This window comes from Bufo gargarizans, chromosome 7, assembly GCF_014858855.1.
Source record: "Bufo gargarizans isolate SCDJY-AF-19 chromosome 7, ASM1485885v1, whole genome shotgun sequence".
Classification (NCBI taxonomy): Eukaryota; Metazoa; Chordata; class Amphibia; order Anura; family Bufonidae; genus Bufo; species Bufo gargarizans.
The window spans coordinates 128917201-128939080 of NC_058086.1; the positions used below are offsets into that span (position 1 = coordinate 128917201).

Genomic DNA, 21880 nt, shown 5'->3' on the forward strand with positions numbered 1-21880 from the left:
ATTTATCTTTTTTTAACTGTACATAGTTTACTTGATCATTTCACATCAATAACGATGACTTTTATTACTGCACAAGACGTTTACATTTCAGTAGAAGAGGACTTATCACCGTATACATTACATGCCTTTCAAGGTGTATGTTTGTGCTAGATTGTTTCATTATTATTGCGACAGTATCATTTTATTATTTTAACGTATAGCAAATCTACCACAGGTGTAGAATGAAAAGATTTATTGAGGGCTTTTCATACATCATCATTTAAAAAAAAATATGTAATCCAAATGTCCTGATTTCACAAAGGTTCAATGCTCTCCCTCGATCTTCTTCATAGCAGCAGTGAAGAAAAGATTCCAATGGAAGGCAATATACACGGCTTGTGAGTTATTAGTTGATCACTCCATTATAACCTGTTACAAAAACAAAATCAGCTATTTTATTGGCAGTTATTAAAATAATGTTACATTTATAGAATTAGAATTAAAAAAATTATTCGTGGTAAACAATTTCTTCAGATTCAGATTTGGATATCTACGAGTAACACCACATAGGAAACATTTATTAATATGCTTTACAGAGCCCTTTGGAGTAATTCAACATTGAGGTTTTCTGGGTTTATGATATTGATGAGTTATCCTCTGTATAGGTCCTCAATCTGATCCGTTGGAGTCCGACACCCAGCTCCCCATGATCATTTGTTCCCTGCAGCCTCTGTTGCCAGAACTAGTGCTTTGAATGGAGCCAGTAATACAGCACAATGTAGTGTGTGACTATGTTTCTCTGTGCCACATTACTAACATTTTCATGCTCTTACTAATAGAATTATTTTAATTGCTTGAGGTGTAACTTGAAGTTCCTGGGCCCCAGTGAAAAATCTGTAATGTCCCCCCATTTTTCATGTGCTATACTAGTGTTTCTTATGTGGATAAGGAGCTTTTGAGCCTCCTCAGATACTAGGGCCTGGGTGCAACTGTACCTTCAAGCCCTATGTGCTGCTGAGCTGCAGTATCCCGGCAATGCTACTACAATCTGGAAGCAGTTGTTCTGCTAGTTCTGATGCTGGAGGCTGCAGAGAACAATAGGGGTGCTGGGTGTCGGACCCTCCGCTATCAATATTAGGAGCCCAGAAACTCCCTTTATGAAGACTAGTGCAAATCATGTTGGTTATTTTAGAAAAGTCTACCAGCTATTAAATGCTGGAAATGCACTTTTTAATGACTAAATGATTGAAATCTATTCCTTCTGGCCCCCATACACATGCACGTTCAGTTCAACCAAGTGTGCATGTGTTCTGAATAGGGAGCGGTGAGAAAGTTGCTGCCAGACTCCTCTGCCCTAGGACCAAAAGGATCCGCATGTTAAAATCTAACTGTGCAATCTTTCTCCAGTATCTGCCATCTGAGGAAAAATTAGAAATTTCCATACTTATTTGATGGACAGGTGGTCCCACCAAAATTTTACAGGTTCCGCCGACACTAATGTTATGGCCAGTGTAAAGTATATCTGTTGTTTCAGAGGATTTTCAGAATAAGCTGCCGTGTGTGTACATGAGGATTAACACTACATCTGGCCATGAACTGATTTCTATCTAGCAGTTTCACCTCTGCAGTCTCTATCTCTAATTTCTTGAGGAGAAAGTGGGTGGAGACCAGCTGCTGTGATGTCTGCCCATACACAGGACATGGTGAAACAGGAGGTTCTGCTCCCTATCTCTCTGCATCACATCTTCTGAAGCAGTAATGGAGGACATTATACAGCTGTACTGACCAGTTTATTGTGAAACAAGACAGCAGCACTACCTCTGTGTCAGTCTCTCTGCCTATCTCCACCAACCCCTGCCTTCTTCTCCTCCTCTCACGCTCTCCAAAGACTTCTGTTCAATCTGATCCTTTAGGCTGGGTTCACACCTGAGCGTTTTCCAGCGCATTCCTACGCGCTGTAAAATGCTCAACAGGCAAGAACCAATGATTCCCTATGGGAATGGTTCTCATCTGGGCGTTTTACAGCGCGTACGATTGGGCTGTAAAACACCCGACGCCCCAAGAAGTACATGAGCTTCTTTGGGGCGTCTTTTCGTGCGTTCCGGTACATAGACTTTCGGGAACGCGCGACAATGCGCGTTCGCTGGTCTCTGTATGCGCGATTGCGAACGCCGATACAATCGCGCATACAGAGCGCTTCTTTCAGAACGCTCAGGTGTGAACCCAGGGTTAAGGCTGGGTTCAGACCCAAGCGTTTTACAGCGCATTCCTACGCGCTGTAAAACGCACAACAGGCAAGAACCAATGATTCCCTATGGGAATGGTTCTCACCTGAGCGTTTTACAGCGCGTACGATCGCGATGTAAAATGCTGGACGCCCCAAGAAGTACATGAGCTTCTTTGGGGCGTCTTGTCGCGCATTCCCGTACATAAACTTTTGGGAAAGCGCGACAATGGGCGTTCGCTTGTCTCTGTATGCGCGATTGCAAACGCCGGTACAATCGCGCATACAGAGCGCTCCATCGCGAACGCTCAGGTGTGAACCCAGCGTAAGTGAGTAGTTATTCATCTTCAAACAATGTATAATAATAAATGGCTTTTGTGCTCCTACACCGCAAATTAGACAGCGCTGCCGTAACGCAGCAGTACCGTTCCTGCTGCCACTGATAGTCACTAACACAAATCAACCTACTTCTACAGCGCTAGCTGTCTTCCGACCCTCCGCCATCTCTGTTCCTGTTATTCGATAAGCTCTCCAGCCATAGGTCAGTATCCCATCGCACACCTGTATTGCATATGAATCGCTCCTACCTCTACTTGGTCTGTGGTTGGCTTTTGCTTGAATTCACAGGATGCAGGTGGCGTGCATCCTTATTACTCTGTACACTCGGATCTTATGCAGTGAAGCGTGTTCTTGAACGTAGTGTTCCCTGGCCAGCAGCACAGCTCCTTATACTTCGTATCCTCGTGCAGAGCGCTCAGTGACATCACTGTTATTGAGTATGGATACCTTTGCAGACCAAAAGACTGATCCTACGTGTTTCAGAAAGGATTGCTTTCCTTCATCATAGCAACCATGTCCTAGTGGTCGTCTTTTATACACTGTCCTGCTGACCTCCAGGTGCATAGAATCCTCCTACATTTAACTCCTTCCCTTCTTAATAAACTTCATTCACTTATTCAAATGCAAATAAATCTACTGTTTAGCTCTGCTGGGATCAATGTATTTAAATAAGAAATCCACTTTGTCTCCGATCTTGACATCACTTTGATATCTCTACTTCACAAATGTAAGAGCCTTTAATCTGTCCCCAGGTAATGTTTTGATAATGGATGTCCATATGTCCATCATATTTTTTTCTTAATATTAGACATGTGTTCCCTAATTCTTTTCTGTAGTGGTCTCTTCGTTTGTCCCACGCACATTTCATTGCAAGGGCATGTTAATATATATATATATATATATATATATATATATCACTCCTTCTGTGTAATAGGTAATATACTGCTGAATTGATTGACTACTTCCATCACTACTTTTCACTTCAAATACTGCATTTTTTTGTTTCAGTTCTCCTCACCATCTACATAGTTTACACAGGGAAAAAACTTTTTCTGGCCTTTTTTTATTCTGTTTATCTTTTATCATCCTTATTCTTGTTTAACTCCTTTTATGTTGCATTTATTTGTGAGGGCCACTTTATTCCCAATGTTCTGCACTTTTTATCTATAAATTTTGGTTTCTCTGGAATATATTTTCCAACAACCTTATCCTGCTTCAATATATCCCAGTATTTATTCACTATGGCTCATCACATTAGCTTGGCCGTTATATTGGGTTATAATGGCTGTAATAATTATCTCCTGCTCTTCATTTCTACTTTTTACCCTTCTCTTATTAATGGACACCCATTCCTTCCTTTGCATATTACTCACTTCTTTTTTCTGGTCCTCCAGCATTTTCTCGTCATCTCTTTTCATTTCAATTTTTTTTCTGTATTGCATCTGCCTCTATCTGGAAATCTTCCTTTTTACTACAGTTTCTTCTTATATGTATAAATTCACTTGAGCCATCTCGGGAGGTGACAGCTTGATATAAAGCTATTAGAATCTGTTGGTGTGTTATGTTTTTATACATCAATACATTGATCCCAGCAGGGCTGAACAGTGAGGCAGAGTTGTTTGCATTTGAATAAGTGCTTGCAGTTCATTAGGAAAGGAAGGAGTTAAATGTAGGATCAGTGATGTGAGTCGGCCCCACAGCAAATTTTTGAATGGGCTTCCCCCCTGCAATTTCTTCACAATCCCATCCTCCCATGAAACCCTCACACCTGAGGCTAGTCAAGATTGCTCTCTCACACAAGGCCCGGCAGTGTCTCCATCCATTTCCTACAGTGTCTCTGTATATAATGTCATTTTATAATACTGTTGAGGCGGGCCCCTTCTGAGTTCGGGCCCCAAAGCAGCCACTTCCTTTGCATCTCCTATAGCTAAGCACCTGTGTAGGAGGACACAAGAAGGTCAGCAGGAGAGTGTATAAAAGACCACCAGGACATTATGGTATTCCTGTTGAAGGACAGCCATCCTTACTGAAACGTGCAGGATCAGTCTTTTGGTATCCATGCTCAACAACAGCGACGTCACTGAGTGCTGTGCACAAGGAGCAGTGCGGCCAGGCGGAGCACGTTCCGTTCAAGAACACGCTTTACTGCATAAGATAGACAGCGCACAGAGTAATAAGGATGGTCCCGTGAATGTAGAGATGGGAATGATTCATATGCAGTACAGGTGTGCGATGTGATACTGACCTATCACGTATGTAAGTGCTGGAGAGATTGCTTACTGAATAACAGGAACGGAGATGGCGGAGGGTAGTGAGACAGATAGCGCGGTAGCAAGTTGATTATTTGTCTTCAATGAAAAAGGAAAGGATGAGAGAACTGAACAACAGTGAAGCGGGCGGACGGAGCAGGAGAAGAGTCTGAGGAGAAAGAGGCTTTTTTCTTCGATAAGACACATTACAGGTTTTTAGCATCTCTTGTACGATTGGATTGTGGGAAAAAATTAAACTGGTTACTCTTTAAAGTAAAATTGTCATCAGAAAATAACCTATTGTTTAAATCAAGTGTTTATCTTGAAAATAAGTATTTTGGGGCATTTTTTATGTCATTATGTAAAAAAAATATTACTGCAGCTTTCAAACTGCCCACTAAGCACAACAATACCCTGACACTCCCTGTTCTATGGAGATCACTTTTCAATGCTCATTTGATTTTCATTACAGGCAGGTTTACAATGTCAGATATCACCCATATATAGATAACACACAGGGGCAGATTGGCCATAGACCTGACAGGGAAATTTCCCGGTGGGCCGATGCCGCCTGAGCCCTCCTCACGGCCGGCCAGTGGAAGTTTTTGGGAATGTATTTTGTGCTGCTGCTGGCAGTATTTTGCGATGGACTGTGGTATTTGGCTCTGTTGGGGTTGTATGATGTGCCACAATATGGTATTGCTGGCCCTGCCTTCCATCAGTTTGGGCCCAACTACAAAACGGGGCCACTTTTAAGTATTTTTTCCAGGTCCACTTTAAGTTCCCTGATAACACAGGATCACACCATTCACAATAGGTGATGGACACAGCTTATCTACTCCTACTCCCTGTACAATGACCTTTGCACAGGTCATACAGCATGTCTATAAAACTGTTGCATAAGCATCAATGAACATTTCCTATCTATTGTGCCTGTGGTCCATGTGGCTGTTGTAAGGCATCTCTCTAAATGCTGTTAGTGGCAGCTTAAGCAAGATGACTGACCCAAATTAAAACACAAAAAATAGAATTAAAAAGCGTCCAATCAGAAAATATAAGTATTAGAAAAAAAATATAGTTAAAAATGCTGGTCTGGATCTGAAACAGTGCATTATACAGTATATGATACCATCATCGTGGAATATACTAATGTAGAATAGGAGACAGCTCTAAAGTTTCTTGTTTCATAGCTGAAATCTTATCTGGAGGAAATTCTCAGGTAAACATTTTTATTTCTAATAGGATAAAAAAAAGAATTGTGGCGGTGCTACCTGAAAGGTACGCAGGAGTGCTTTCTCCTGCCTGATTAACAGCAATGATTTGAAATGCACTGGTTGTGAATGGGACCTGACAGGAAAGTCCTGGTGTCGTGCAGATGATGCTTCCACTATCCATTGCCATCACCCGGTACTCATCTGCATATGGTGCCTCTTCCCATGAGATCAAAATTTTTCCTTCCATGACTTCGAGTGGTTTCACTTTGGGGCTGCAAGGAGCTAAAGCATAAAATGAACACAAGATCACTACAAGTAACATGACATCTAGAATGTAGGGTGTTGATAAAAGGACATACAATTCTGTTGGTGTAGAAATCGAGTTAAATAATTAGTAGTGTTGAGCAAATCGAAGTGTCCAAAGAGGATTTCGATCCAAATTTCAGAGAAAGTTCAATTTGCTGCAAAGCCGAGTTTCCTCGTGTTTCGTGGTAACGAATCAAATTTCCCTGAAATGTCAGTAACAAAAAAATCGTACTCATTTCATCCGTTTGAGCTCAAAGAGACTGCCGCTGCCATTTTGTTTGAAGATCCCACGTGAAATCTCGTGCACGGTGACATCATCACACGCCGCATGAGATCTTCAGTCAAGATGGTGGCGGCGGGCTCTTTACGATGAAATGGATGAGGCGAGTATGATATATTTATTTTTATTATAGACGTTCATATTTATTTGGATGCCACGATCGGTGATGAACTCAGCATCTGAGAAGTACAATGATGAGGAGCTGCGCAATCCCCGTTCACTGTCATTGCACCCACTACTTGCAAACAAATGCTCTTCGTGATAAAGTAATTCATCACAAAGCACATTTTCTTTTTATAAATTTCGGCAAAGCAGCCAAATCGAATTTTCAAGAGCTTTGCTCAGCTGTAATAATTAGATTTTGTTTTTTATAATTATCATACAGCACATACGATCATACAGTACATCTCCAGCCTATTCACAGATCTTTGGGGGCATTTTCATGTCTATTCTAGTGCACGGCTGTTTGCTGTATTACTAACATTTTCATACTCTTATTAATGGAATTCTTTGACTGACGCATAATTTGGGCCCCAATGCAAAGTGTATAAAATCTCCCCATTTTCATGTGCTATATCGGTGTTACTTATGTGAGCCTCCTCAGATACCAGGGCCTGGGTGCCACTGTGCCCTGTGCAAGTCCTATAGCTAGGACTCCTAATATAGTCTATGTTCTATGTCTTATATATGGTCTCAGAGCTTCTCACTGAATCAAGTGATGCACAACAAATTGATGCCCATTAGCAACGACATATCTATTCCCTGTTCAAATGTCTTTTCGTTCATCTAGTCATATATTATATTAAAGAGGTTGTCCAGGAGTGTGATACTGATGGCCTGTCTCCATGATGGACCATGAATAACAGATTGTCTGACACACCTTCTAACTCCTGTGCCGGAAGTCCTGTGCTGGAACTTCACAACTCCATATATTGTGTATGGAGCTGGTAACTGCAGCACTTCTGTAATTCCCTTTAATAAAATGCTGTGGTTTCCAACCCCACTGCTCTGATATTCATGGACTATCCTGAAGATAGGTCATCAATATCAAAATCCTGGACAACACCTTCAAATAGGTTATCCAGTGATTGATAATGATGACCTATGCTCATTATGAGATTGGTGGGGGTCCTGGCACCCCTGCCGATCAGCTGTTTCAGAGATCTGGGGAGTGCAGCCAGCTCCTGGCAGCTTTCCAAACACAGCGCCATATATAGTATAGTGGCTGTGCTTAGTATTGCAGCTCAGCCCCATTCACTTTAGTGGGGCCGAGCTGCAACTAGGCCATGTGACTGATGTATGGTGAAGTCACATGGCCTAGGAAGAGGACGGAGCGTCTGGCCTCTTCTAACAGCTGACCGGCAGGGGTTATAATTATTATTATTTATTTGAAAGCACCATTAATTCCATCAAGAAGGGGTTACAAATACATAATATAAAATACAATAAACTAAGAACTATTAACTATTATTGACTGGTACAGAGGGTGTTCCGGGTGTCGGACCCTCACCAATCTGATATTGATGACCTATCTATCCTGAGCATAGGTCATTAATAATAATTACTGGATAACCCCTTTAAGAAAATGATCATATATCTGTTTATTCCACAAAGTGATACACAAATATAACATGTAAGCTCATGTGTATCTTGCCATACAGACCTGTACGACCTGTTATGGGAATGCTTGGGTAACTGGGTCCTGCCTGGTTCCGAGCAGTTACTGTAACATTATAAATTGAGCTACATGGCACAGGGATGTAAAAGTCCATGTATGATGTCCAGTAGGAATTCAAAACAAATGCAGATTCTAGATCGGTTCCAATTTGCCCCTGGATTGTGGCCATATAATCGGAGCCACAATTACTCCCATTCCAGGTTATCTCTACTTCCTGAGGTTTCACACTGCCATGGTAAATTAAAGTGTCCACTTCACTTGGAGGACAGGGCACTGTGGAAAAATAATCAGGAGAGAGGAAAATCAAAATGGAAGCTTCCCAATTAAACGCTTACGAATTACTACCATCAGTACTAAGTTATCCAATATACAAATGCATTTAGCATAAAGGTAGATTAGATACTTTCCCATAAACAGACAATGTATAGAATTGACCATTCAAATGTGCAGCTGTACCTTGTCTATTTGTTTTATGCCCTTATAGTCATGACCGTAAATGTTGGCACCTCTGATATTTTTCAAGAAAATGAAGTATTTCTCACAGAAAAGTATTGCAGTAACACATGTTTTGCTATACACATGTTTATTCCCTTTGTGTGTATTGGAACAAAACCAAAAAAGGGAGGAAAAAAAGAAAATTGGACATAATGTCACACCAAACTCCAAAAATGGTCTGAACAAAATTATTGGCACCTTTTCAAAATTGTGGATAAATAAGATTGTTTCAAGCATGTGATGCTCCTTTAAACTCACCTGGGGCAAGTAACAGGTGTGGGCAATATAAAAATCACACATGAAAGCAGATAAAAAGGAGAGAAGTTCACTTAGTCTTTGCATTGTGTGTCTGCGTGCGCCACACTAAGCATGGACAACAGAAAGAGGAGAAGAGAACTGTCTGAGGACTTGAGAACCAAAATTGTGGAAAAATATTAACAATCTCAAGGTTACAAGTCCATCTCCAGAGATCTAGATTTGTCTTTGTCCACATAGCTAATCTCCCTGGGCGTGGACGGAAGAGAAAAATTTATGAAAAATGTCAACGCAGGATAGTCCGAGGATAGCCCCAAACGCAGGATAGCCCCAAACAAGTTCCAAAGATATTCAAGCTGTCCTGCAGGCTCAGGGAGCATCAGTGTCAGCGCAAATTATCCATCGACATTTAAATGAAATGAAACGCTATGGCAGGAGACCCAGGAGGACCCCACTGCTGACACAGAGACATAAAAAAGAAAGACTACATTTTGCAAAAATGAACTTAAGTAGGCCAAAATCCTTCTGGGAAAACGTCTTGTAGACAGATGAGCCCAAGATAGAGCTTTTTGGTAAAGCACATCATTCTACTGTTTACTGAAAATGGAATGAGGCCTACAAAGAAAAGAACACAGTACCTACAGTAAAATATGGTGGAGGTTCATTGATGTTTTGGGGTTGTTTTGCTGCCTCTGGCACTTGGTGCCTTGAATGTGTACAAGGCATCATGAAATCTAAGGATTACCAACAGATTTTGGGTTGCACTGTAGAGCCCAGTGTCAGAAAGCTGGGTTTGCGTCCGAGATCTTGGGTCTTCCAGCAGGACAATGACCCCAAACATACGTCAAAAAGCACCCGGAAATGGATGGCAACAAAGCGCTGGAGAGTTCTGAAGTGGCCAGCAATGAGTCCAGATCTAAATCCCATTGAACACCTCTGGAGAGATCTTACAATTGCTGTTGGGAAAAGGCAACCTGGAACAGTTTCCTAAGGAAGAGTGGTCCAAAATTACGGGTGAGAGGTGTCAGAAGCTTATTAATTCTTATAGGAAGCGACTGATTTCAGTTTTTTTTTCCAAAGGGTGTGCAACCAAATATTAAGTTAAGGGTGGCAATAATTTGGGCCAGCCCATTTTTGAAATTTGGTGTGACATTATGTTCAATTAGCTTTTTTTCCCTCCCTTTTTGGGTTTTGTCCTAATACACACAAAGGGAATAAACATGAGTATAGCAAAACATGTGTTACTGTAATACTTTTCTGTCAGAAATGCTTCATTTTCTTGAAAAATTTCAGGAGTGCCAACATTTACGGCCATGACTGTAAGGGCATAAAACAAATAATTATGATCATTTTAGCAAAAAACATGGACAGCACACTTTGTGCTATCCGCATCCATGTCTTTTCCTCAGTCCCACAAAAAAAGATAGAACATGTCCTATTCTTGTCCGTCTTGCAGACAAGAATAGACATTGTTACAATGGGTCTGCAAAAAAACTGATGCAACATGGACATCAGACATTGTCCGTATTTTTGGCAACTCCTCTATATTCCCAGCTCTAAAAAAGACTGGTAATATAGTGGAAGAGGTAAGTGTGCTGTGTTACTGTACACTTACTGTCATCACTAGGTATGGGCAGTCCCAATCCTCACTCTCTTCCCTGGCCTTACTAACTAGACAGAAAGCAGGGAAGAGAACCAAACTAACAGAGCAGCCAGTGGTCTGTGACAGCAAAAAGTTAGATAGGCAGGGAGATGGACAGTGATATTAGGGCACATGTACATGGTCAGGGACTGGGCGCTCAGTAGAAGACTGAAGATGGACTCTTCTCAGCAAAGCTCTAAATCAGCATTGTTAGGAGACTCTTTATGCAGCATCTTTTTCTAATAAAGTATATTAGAAAAATGTTTAACATCCCTGTCCCTGCACTATATAAAAATAATATGAAACAACAGTTACACTTTAAGATCTCCTGGCTTTATATCATAACAACTAGAGGGACTTAGAGATATCACAGTATACCTAACAGTTCCTAGACTTGTGCCACTGGGACCCTCCCTGCCAACAACAGTCAGTGGCATCCCCTTCAGGTAACACAGTTATGGCACTAATTGGGACTCATCCATAAGATAAACTAAAGTAGGATTTTTAATGCAAATATTGCAATTAAAAAAATATACTTTAAATTTACCTGCACCAAAACCAATGGGCGTAGTATATGAACTGTTGCATTCCAGGAACTTTGCCAACACAGAGAAGGAATACGATGCTCCACAGGCTAGATCTGCGATGATACAGCTTGTATTTTCAGTGTCACAGATATACACCAAGTCCTCGTCATGTTTTACTATCGCATCATAGTTCAATGCACCTTTGCTTTCCTCCCAAGATAACATGGCGGAGTTGTTTTCACAGTTTATATGTACTGCAGCATTCTCTGGTAGACAAGGGGCTGTGGCAAATATACATGTAAAATACATATACTATCATTAAAATCACTTCTTGTCAGAGCATTAAACCACAGACAATGTCACTAAGCAACACCATTCACAAACATCCCACACTGCATGTATAATACTACACTGCGTGTATAATACCACACTGCATGTATAATACTACACTGCTTGTATAATACTAAACGGCATGTATAATACTACACTGCATGTATAATACTACACTGTGTATAAAACTATACTGTGTGTATAATACTACACTGCTTGTATAATACTACACTGTGTATAAAACGATACTGTGTGTATAATACTACACTGCTTGTATAATACCACACTGCTTGTATAATACTAAACGACATGTTTAATACTACACTGCATGTATAATACTACACTGTGTATAAAACTATACTGTGTGTATAATACTACACTGCTTGTATAATACTACACGGCATGTATAATACTACACTGTGTATAAAACGATACTGTGTGTATAATACTACACTGCTTGTATAATACCACACTGCATGTATAATACTACACTGCGTGTACAATACTACACGGCATGTATAATACTACACTGTGCATAATACTATACTGTGTGTATAATACTACACTGCTTGTATAATACTACACGGCATGTATAATACTACACTGCTTGTATAATACTAAACGGCATGTATAATACTACACTGCATGTATAATACTACACTGTGTATAAAACTATACTGTGTGTATAATACTACACTGCTTGTATAATACTACACTGCATGTATAATACTACACTACTTGTATAATACTACACTGCGTGTATAATACTACACTGCATGAATATTACCACACTTCATGCATAATACTACACTGCTTGTATAATACTACACTGCATGTACAATACTACACTGCTTGTATAATACTATACTGCTTGTATAATACTACACTGCTTGTATAATACTACACTGTGTGTATAATACTACACTGCTTGTATAATACTACACTGCATGTATAATACTACACTGTGTGTAGAATACTATACTATGTGTACAATACTACACTGCTTGTTTAATACTACGCTGCTGGTATAATACTATACTGTGTGTATAATACTACACTGCAGGTATAATGCTACACTGCATGTACAATACTACACTGCTTGTATAATACTATACTGTGTGTGTGTATAATACTACACTGCATGTATAATACTACACTGTGTGTATAATACTATAATGTGTGTATAATACTACACTGCTTGTATAATACTACGCTGCTTGTATAATACTACACTGCATGTATAATACTACACTGTGTGTATAATACTATACTGTATGTATAATACTACACTGCAGGTCTAATACTACGCTGTTTGTATAATAAAACAGTGGTAAAACATCTCTCACAACTTTATCTCTCTAAAGTAGTCCTAGAAGGACTGGAACAGACAGATCTCGATTGGATGGGTAAACTACTAAGACTCAAGTTAGAATACCACCAGGTTTTCCGAGACTTTTAGGCAAGGGTTACACTGTGACACTGCCCTTTTTGCACGATATGCTAGGCCATGTGATGTCACATTCATCAGTCATAAGGCCTAAGAGCACCTCAGCCTCATTGAAGTGAATGGGACTTTGCTGTTATACCGGGCACAGCTGCGACACAATGGATGGCGCTGTGCTTGGTGAGCTGAAAGAAGGCTGCGGCACTACGCAAGCTTCGGTGCTTTCTCAAACAGCTGATCAGCAGGGTTCCCGGGTGCCAGACCCCCACCAATCAGATACAGAGGTAAGGTATACATCAATGTAAAAGTCTCAGAAAACTCCTTTAAAGGGAGTCTCTCACCAGACACAATACTTTGTAGGTCTAGTTCAGCTGCATGTAATGATACCTTTAACTTAGTGACCCATTGCTTCATTCTAGAGAAAAATAGCTTTTAATCCACATGCAAATGAGACATTAAGAGCACTGAGGGCGGGCCCAAGCCTTGCTCCTCCTCTCTTATCTGCCGCCCCCCTCCTCAGTCTTGGCTGACAGGGCCAGGTTTCTGCATAGTTATTTTGCCTTCTTGTCAATCAAGAAGGAGGAGCAAGCAGAAGGAGCAAGGGTGCACAGAGTGGCTTGGGCCTCAGTGCACTTAACCGAGTACAGTATGCATCACTCCCTCCTTTTCTGTATTTTTAATACAGTTCTAAGGCCCAATGATTTCATCCATGCAATGCCCTGGACAAGAGGTTCACACAGTTTATACATTAGAATACAATCATGGCGATATTGTGCTGCTGTAGCATACCAGGAGTATTTTCGAGATACAACTCACACACCACAAGATTATGTATATTATTAGTAGGAGTATACTAAGGTGTGGTGTTACCACCCCATGTTTGACCTGTGGCCAGGGGCGTAGCTATAGGGGGTGCCGGAGAAGCAGTCACTAACTGTCCTGAGGGGGCCTAAAGACCCTTGTGCTGCACAAGAAGACACCGGTATTATAGAAAGTGCATGCTTGTCAAGTTACACCTCTGGCTGGAGGGACGGGGTTAGGTCAAGAATTTAGCATGGGGGGGCATTTCAGTTTTTGCCTCAAGCAGCACAAAGGCCATGGTGCTTCCAGGCCGCTGGCCATAAAGCACTGAGGGAAGGGGGGCCCAAGCTGACCTCTTGGACCAGGGCCCATGAGCCTTTAGCTATGCCTCTGCCTGTGGCCCATCACCAGGAGCTGTATTTTATGGTTGTTGCCATTCAAAGGTTCTTATTTGATCTCCATGGCTTATGGGCACAATGCCAATTATTATTTGATAATTGTGCATTGATGTTTCTAATGCTCTCTGACTGATCACTAGGTATACATACGGTACCACAGATTATTACTTAGTAGAGCTTACCTGTTAATAGAACTATGGAGGAGCTGGCATTACTTCGGCACCTCTGTCCTACAGCTTCCACTTTTACCTCATAGAACACTCCACAGTTTAGGTCTGTTACCCAGCAGTTGGTATTGGTGCTATTACAATATGTCTCCGATCCTCCAGCCTCAGCGGCTGTTACGTTATACATAATTGCTCCCTCACTCGCTGACCATTCAATAGAAGCCATGGAAGTTGGACAAGGTGTGGTGTAGGTGACCAAGAGTGGAGCACATGGAGCTGGGAAACAAATGAAGATTATTGAAATGGTGGTTGTCAAGCGGTTCTTAAAAGTTTTCCACCCATCTGTAAGACATCCTAAAAATGGCCAGGAAACTTTGCATGCACTTCAGCCACTCATACACCGCCAAGCACACCCTCCGGCCGCAGCAACAAAACAGCATTCCCCAACATAGGCTGATATGCAACGTTTCCACCATTTGGAATTCCACCCTCCCTATGTTGGACCGACTATACGAACAAAGAAAGGCCATAAATGATTTGTTGATAATCCTAGCGGACAGGAGTACTCCCATGTGTAACTTCGATGTCAGCCAGTGGCAACTCATGCGTGACACTTGCCGTTTGCTCAGACTCTTTGAGGAAGCCACATTATTTGTCAGTTGCCAGGACTACAGGATGGACAATGTCATTCCACTGCTTCATATCCTGGAGCAGATGCTTGTAAATCTGGCTGGTTAGGGTACTGGAGACGTGGCGCCTAGATCTCATGGCCACATGAGCCCTTTGGGGGAGGAGGAGGACATTGTAGCACAAGCAATGTGTAGCGAAATTGGTGGTTTTTCTACACAGGTGACAGGAGAGGAGGAGCAGGAGCAGCCGGAGGAGCTAAAGGAAGATGGAAGATGACCCAGGCACACCGTGGGAATATGCAGTGGAGATGGAGACAGGGAGTCCCTCCGAGTCACTTGCGCAAATGGCCCGCTGCATGCTCACTTGCTTGGGTAGTGACAGCCGAATTGTCACCATTCGGCAGAGGAATGACTTCTGGCTCTCCACCTTGTTGGACCCTCGCTAACGGTCCAAAATGGGGGCCTTTTTTACACCCGCTGAGAGGGAGAACAAACTGAACTACTATAGAGACATCCTATGTAGTCAGTTGGCCACTGCCTATCTGCTCCATCGTCCATCCTCTCACAGGTCTGATCGGGGGGCCCTCTTGTTCCACTGCCATGGCTGCTGTGGCAGGCGGTGGTCGGGGGGTAGAAGCAGTACGAGCTCCATCAGAAGTAGCTTGAGTCTATGATGAGCAGATTTCTTAACCCGCCTAGTGAAGAAACTACTCACAAGCAGCTAGACCTGGAGCAAAACCTGAACCAGCAGGTGTTGGCATACTTGGACAGCGCCCTGCCACCCCACATTGAATATCCACTGGACTACTGGGCAGCCGCAAATGTCCGAGTTTGCCCTGGAAAAGCTGTCCTGCCCAGCCAGTAGTGTGGCATCAGAGCGGGTGTTTAGTGCAGCGGGGGCCATAGTTACCCCAAGGAGATCTCGCCTGTGCACCCAAAATGTGGAGACTGACATTTGTCAAGATGAATCAGGCATGGATCAGCCAGGATTTCCACAAACCAATGCCTGATGCATCAGATTAGATCATCCATGCTGCCTCACCCAAACCTTGACAAAACAGACCGGTTTATTCTGGCTACCTGCCTCAGCTACTATTCTGATGCTGCCACCTGCCTGATGCCACACATCTGATGCCGTGCTCCTTCTTACACCCACCATCATCAGCGGGTACTGTTATTGCCACCCACCTCCCCACTGTGTCCCTGGGTCACTCTGTGGTCTCCTGATTCTGCTGCCACCTCACCACTCAGGTCTCCTCATGCTGCTTCTGCCACCTCTACACTCTGTCATTGTGCCACTCTGTGGTCTCCCCATGCTGCTGCTACATCAACACTATGTCACTGGACCACTCTGTGGCCTCCTCTTGTTGCTTCTGCCACTTCCAAACTATGTCACCTTGCCATTCTGTGGTCTCCTCATGCTCCTGCTAACTCAACACTTTGTTACTGAGCCACTCGGTGGCCTCCTCATGCTGCTGCCACCTCCACACTATGTCACCTTGCCACTCTGTGGTCTCTTCATGCTGCTACTAAATGAACACTATGTCACTGGGCCACTCTGTGCCATCTCCACCCATGTCACCTTGCCACTCTGTGGTCTCCTCATGCTACTGCTACATCAACACTATGTCACTGGACAACTCTATGGCCTCCTCATGCTGCTTCTGCCACTTCCACACTATGTCACTGTCACAACCAGACAGCTGAGAAGCTCTGACAGAACCCTTTTTTCAGAACCTCCTCCTTGAGTTTTCTTTGTTGTGGTATTCAGTTCCTCATCTCGTTAGCCTCTCTCAGCTGTCATGTAGTTGGACTGATTGCAACCCTTTAAATTCCGCCCCATAATGCATTACTGGGCGGCTTATACTTCTTCCTGGAGTGTGTGTGCATGCTGATCCTATTTCCCAGTCTGCTACTAAGTTAAGTGCTGTACATGTATCTGTTATTTTCTGTTTGCTGGATCCCAGGTGACCCTGACTCCCTCCGTGTCTGGTGTAGGGAGCCGGTGGTCGTGTCCCCTCACTATTGTAGGGTGTTCAGGTGTTATATAGTCGAGGTACGTGGATATGCAACCATTCACCTTTGGGATTTTTGCATAGGCTGAGCAGCCAGGGAAAGTGCCAGGTTTTGTGCAGGGGTCTCCCTTTTGGTTCCTTAGCTTTGGATCCAGTGAGTCATATATGCCTGTTGCATTGTCTTGTTTCCTGTACACCGTCCGTGACAGTCACCTTCACATTCTGTGGTCTTCTCATGCTGCTGCCAACTCAACACTATGTTACTGGGCCACTCTGTGGCCTCCTCATGCTGCTACCACCTCCACAATATGTCACCTTGCCAGTCTGCGGCCTCCTCATGCTGCTGCCACCTCCACACTATGTTACCTTGCCATTCTGTGGTCTCCTCATGCTGCTGCTAAATTAACACTATGTCACTGAGCCACTCAGTGGCCTCCTCATGCTGCTGCTGCCACCTCCACACTATGTCACCTTGCCACTCTGTGGTCTCCGCATGCTGCTGCTAAATAAAAAATATGTCAATGGGCCACTATGTGGCCTTCTCATGCTGCTGCCACCTCAACACTATGTCACTGGGCCACTCTGTGGCATTCTCATGCTGCCACCTCTACACTATGTCACCTTGCCAGTCTGTGGCCTCCTCATGCTGCTGCTAACTCAACACTATGTAAATGGGCCACTCTATGGTCTCCTCATACTGCTGCTGCTGCCACCTCCCCACTATGTCACTGAGCCACTCGGTGGCCTCCTCATGCTGCTGCTAAATCAAAACTATGTCACTGGGCCACTTTGTGGCCTTCTCATGCTGCTGCCACCTCAACACTATGTCACTGGGCCACTCTGTGGCCTCCTCATGCTGCCACCTCCACACTATGTCACCTTGCCAGTCTGTGGCCTCCTCATGCTGCTGCTAACTCAACACTATGTAAATGAACCACTCTGTGGTCTCTCATACTGCTGCTGCTGCCACCTCCTCACTATGTCACTGAGCCACTCGGTGGCCTCCTCATGCTGCTGCTACCTGAACACTGTCATTGGACCACTCTGTGGACTTCTCAAGCTGTTCTCCCACCCTCCCCACTCCATGACTGGGACGCTATTTTGCCTTTTTGGCCTGGTTGACATCATTTATTTGACCCTTCTTCAGATCTGTCAGAAGGAAGAAAAAATTAGATGCACAACAGATCCTGTCTGTGTAGCAGCTGTGAGCCCTGTATGCAGGGGCATAGCTATGGGCCCTGGTGCAAGAGTTCAGCTTCCCTCAGTGCTTTGTGGGCAGGGGCAGGGAAGCACATAGTCTTCGTGCTGCCTGAGGCTAAAACCTCACCCCCACCCCCGCCAAGCCAAATTGTTGACCTAACCCCTTCCCTCCAGCCAGAGGGGTAACTTGACCAGCATGCCAGCATGCACTTTCTATAATGCTAGTGTCTTTTTATGTGGTACAAGGGTCTTTGGGACCCTTCAGGCTCCTGGGCCCGGTAGTGACTGCTACCTCTACACCCCTTATAGCTACGCCCCTGCCTGTATGGTCCCATCAGAATTGGCTTATGATTTAGTAGCCAAAAGCAGGAGTGGGTACAAAACACAAAAGACATGCAAATATTCCATTCACGTGTCATCTCTGTTTTGAATCAACGTCTGTTTTTCTTTTGGCTTTAGCAATACTGATGGATTACTGACCAAATGCTGACCCAGTGAATGCGGATGCTCAACAAGCAGGATCTGTTTTTTGGGGGTTTATTGTTCTGACGGATTATAGGAAAGGCAAAATAATCAGTGACGTCAACACAAACTTACTGCTGACACCCTCTCCACTCTGTCAGGGGGGCTCTACTTGTATAAGCCTTTAATAGAACAGGTTCTGTAGACATCTATGTGGAATCAGCTGACGACGGTGTAAAAGGAGTGAGCTCTTTCGCGCTACAGTAGGATCTTGGGCCTCTGCACAGTTCTTTATACCTGGCGCTAACATCGAATTGTAAGTTCACACTTGAGTTATTTGGTCAGTTTTGGCCTCGTAACTGCAAAAATAAGTGAAGTGTGCAGTGATTCTAAGAGCGACCCCTGTCATCTGCATGTCATACTGACTCAGTATTATTTCACTACTACAGCAAACTCCCTATGCGTGTTACTGCAAGGCACAGTGTTCTACACCACTATACAGGCTCTCTGCAGCCAGGAAACAGCTGTTTTTTAATGCGATTCACTGTGAATAAATTCGGATCAAATTAAATCTTTTCGGACTATTCGGCGAACTGGCCTAATTAAATTTTTTAGAAATTCGCTCATCTCTACCCATATCACATACAAAGGTGTTAATATCATAAAAAATATATATAATGTTATATCTAATAAATATACAGGGAGTGCAGAATTATTAGGCAAATGAGTATTTTGACCACATCATCCTCTTTATGCATGTTGTCTTACTCCAAGCTGTATAGGCTCGAAAGCCTACTACCAATTAAGCATATTAGGTGATGTGCATCTCTGTAATGAGAAGGGGTGTGGTCTAATGACATCAACACCCTATATCAGGTGTGCATAATTATTAGGCAACTTCCTTTCCTTTGGCAAAATGGGTCAAAAGAAGGACTTGACAGGCTCAGAAAAGTCAAAAATAGTAAGATATCTTGCAGAGGGATGCAGCACTCTTAAAATTGCAAAGCTTCTGAAGCGTGATCATCGAACAATCAAGCGTTTCATTCAAAATAGTCAACAGGGTCGCAAGAAATGTGTGGAAAAACCAAGGCGCAAAATAACTGCCCATGAACTGAGAAAAGTCAAGCGTGCAGCTGCCAAGATGCCACTTGCCACCAGTTTGGCCATATTTCAGAGCTGCAATATCACTGGAGTGCCCAAAAGCACAAGGTGTGCAATACTCAGAGACATGGCCAAGGTAAGAAAGGCTGAAAGACGACCACCACTGAACAAGACACACAAGCTGAAACGTCAAGACTGGGCCAAGAAATATCTCAAGACTGATTTTTCTAAGGTTTTATGGACTGATGAAATGAGAGTGAGTCTTGATGGGCCAGATGGATGGGCCCGTGGCTGGATTGGTAAAGGGCAGAGAGCTCCAGTCCGACTCAGACACCAGCAAGGTGGAGGTGGAGTACTGGTTTGGGCTGGTATCATCAAAGATGAGCTTGTGGGGCCTTTTCGGGTTGAGGATGGAGTCAAGCTCAACTCCCAGTCCTACTGCCAGTTTCTGGAAGACACCTTCTTCAAGCAGTGGTACAGGAAGAAGTCTGCATCCTTCAAGAAAAACATGATTTTCATGCAGGACAATGCTCCATCACACGCGTCCAAGTACTCCACAGCGTGACTGGCAAGAAAGGGTATAAAAGAAGAAAATCTAATGACATGGCCTCCTTGTTCACCTGATCTGAACCCCATTGAGAACCTGTGGTCCATCATCAAATGTGAGATTTACAAGGAGGGAAAACAGTACACCTCTCTGAACAGTGTCTGGGAGGCTGTGGTTGCTGCTGCACGCAATGTTGATGGTGAACAGATCAAAACACTGACAGAATCCATGGATGGCAGGCTTTTGAGTGTCCTTGCAAAGAAAGGTGGCTATATTGGTCACTGATTTGTTTTTGTTTTGTTTTTGAATGTCAGAAATGTATATTTGTGAATGTTGAGATGTTATATTGGTTTCACTGGTAAAAATAAATAATTGAAATGGGTATATATTTGTTTTTTGTTAAGTTGCCTAATAATTATGCACAGTAATAGTCACCTGCACACACAGATATCCCCCTAAAATAGCTAAAACAAAAAACAAACTAAAAACTACTTCCAAAAATATTCAGCTTTGATATTAATGAGTTTTTTGGGTTCATTGAGAACATGGTTGTTGTTCAATAATAAATATAATCCTCAAAAATACAACTTGCCTAATAATTCTGCACTCCCTGTATATAATTTCATATAATAATCCTTCGAATGAGACATTTATGGTATTCCTCCATGCACCTCGGTCTTTTAGATTACATCAGCTTTGCTCGTCTTCATTCAGCACCTCTTTTCACCCCAACCACCACAGATACTATCTTCTGACAAGTGAATGAACATCTTTTCTTCATTAAAAAAATGAACTTCTCTAAATACACCAAGTTGATTTTTGACAAAATACTGTGTAGAAAACTATTCCATACCTGATTTTTCATAAATGGTAAGACTCTTTGAGCTGTTACATGTCCTACCAATTGCCACAACAGAAAACCCATAATTCTGTCCACAATCTAGTACATGTGAGCTAAAGGAGGTACTAGTTGTAGTATATGAAGATACTGCCCCGTTGATGTTTCTGATCATTACAGTATAAACCTGGGCTCCATCGCTCTCCTCCCAGAACATGGATGCGATTTGGCTGCTGCAGTCAAGATCAACGTTCAAACCTTGAGGCTGACATGGAGCTGGAAAAAAGCCAATTGTTAAAATATCAACAAACAATATGACCACAGTATGTCCACAGTAGACGTTATAAAATTTTTTTTGACCATAGTGACAAGAATTAATTTGCACAATGCTTATAGATTTACAGTTCAGTGGATTGGAAATACAATGACTAGTGTTGATCGAGCACCAAAGTGCTCGGGTGCTCGAGTAGAACACCTCGGAATGCTCGGGTGCTCTACCGAGCACCAGAGCACAATGGAAATCAATGGGAGAACCCGAGCATTAAACCAGGCACCCCCTGCTCTGAAGAGGGGAGGGTGTCTGGTTCACAGGAAAAGGTCAGAAATTGATGGAAACACCACTGAAATGTGTCGGGAACAGCATAGGGAGGATGTCTGAATACATCTTGGACTCCCAGGTTGCTGTTGGGAACGATGTTGTCCGAGTAGTACGCCACTTTTACAGACTGACAATAATACGCACAAAACCAAAGATAACATT

The 21880-nt window shown here is 43.0% G+C and overlaps 1 protein-coding gene across 2 annotated transcripts in view; it reads right to left on the reverse strand.

The window, feature by feature from the left end:
* Nucleotides 1–219: 219 nt before the first annotated feature.
* The window catches only part of LOC122943801 (fibronectin type III domain-containing protein 7-like), a 42884-nt gene continuing 21223 nt past the window's right edge, over nucleotides 220–21880 (reverse strand). For both annotated transcript variants that reach the window (XM_044301845.1, XM_044301844.1), the window contains 6 exons: nucleotides 21136–21396; nucleotides 14344–14604; nucleotides 11209–11469; nucleotides 8255–8542; nucleotides 6063–6287; nucleotides 220–408 (listed from right to left, as the gene is read on the reverse strand). In XM_044301845.1, the coding sequence (XP_044157780.1) occupies nucleotides 386–408; nucleotides 6063–6287; nucleotides 8255–8542; nucleotides 11209–11469; nucleotides 14344–14604; nucleotides 21136–21396 (1319 nt within the window). In that variant the 3' untranslated portion in view covers nucleotides 220–385. The remainder of the gene's footprint in view (nucleotides 409–6062; nucleotides 6288–8254; nucleotides 8543–11208; nucleotides 11470–14343; nucleotides 14605–21135; nucleotides 21397–21880) is intronic.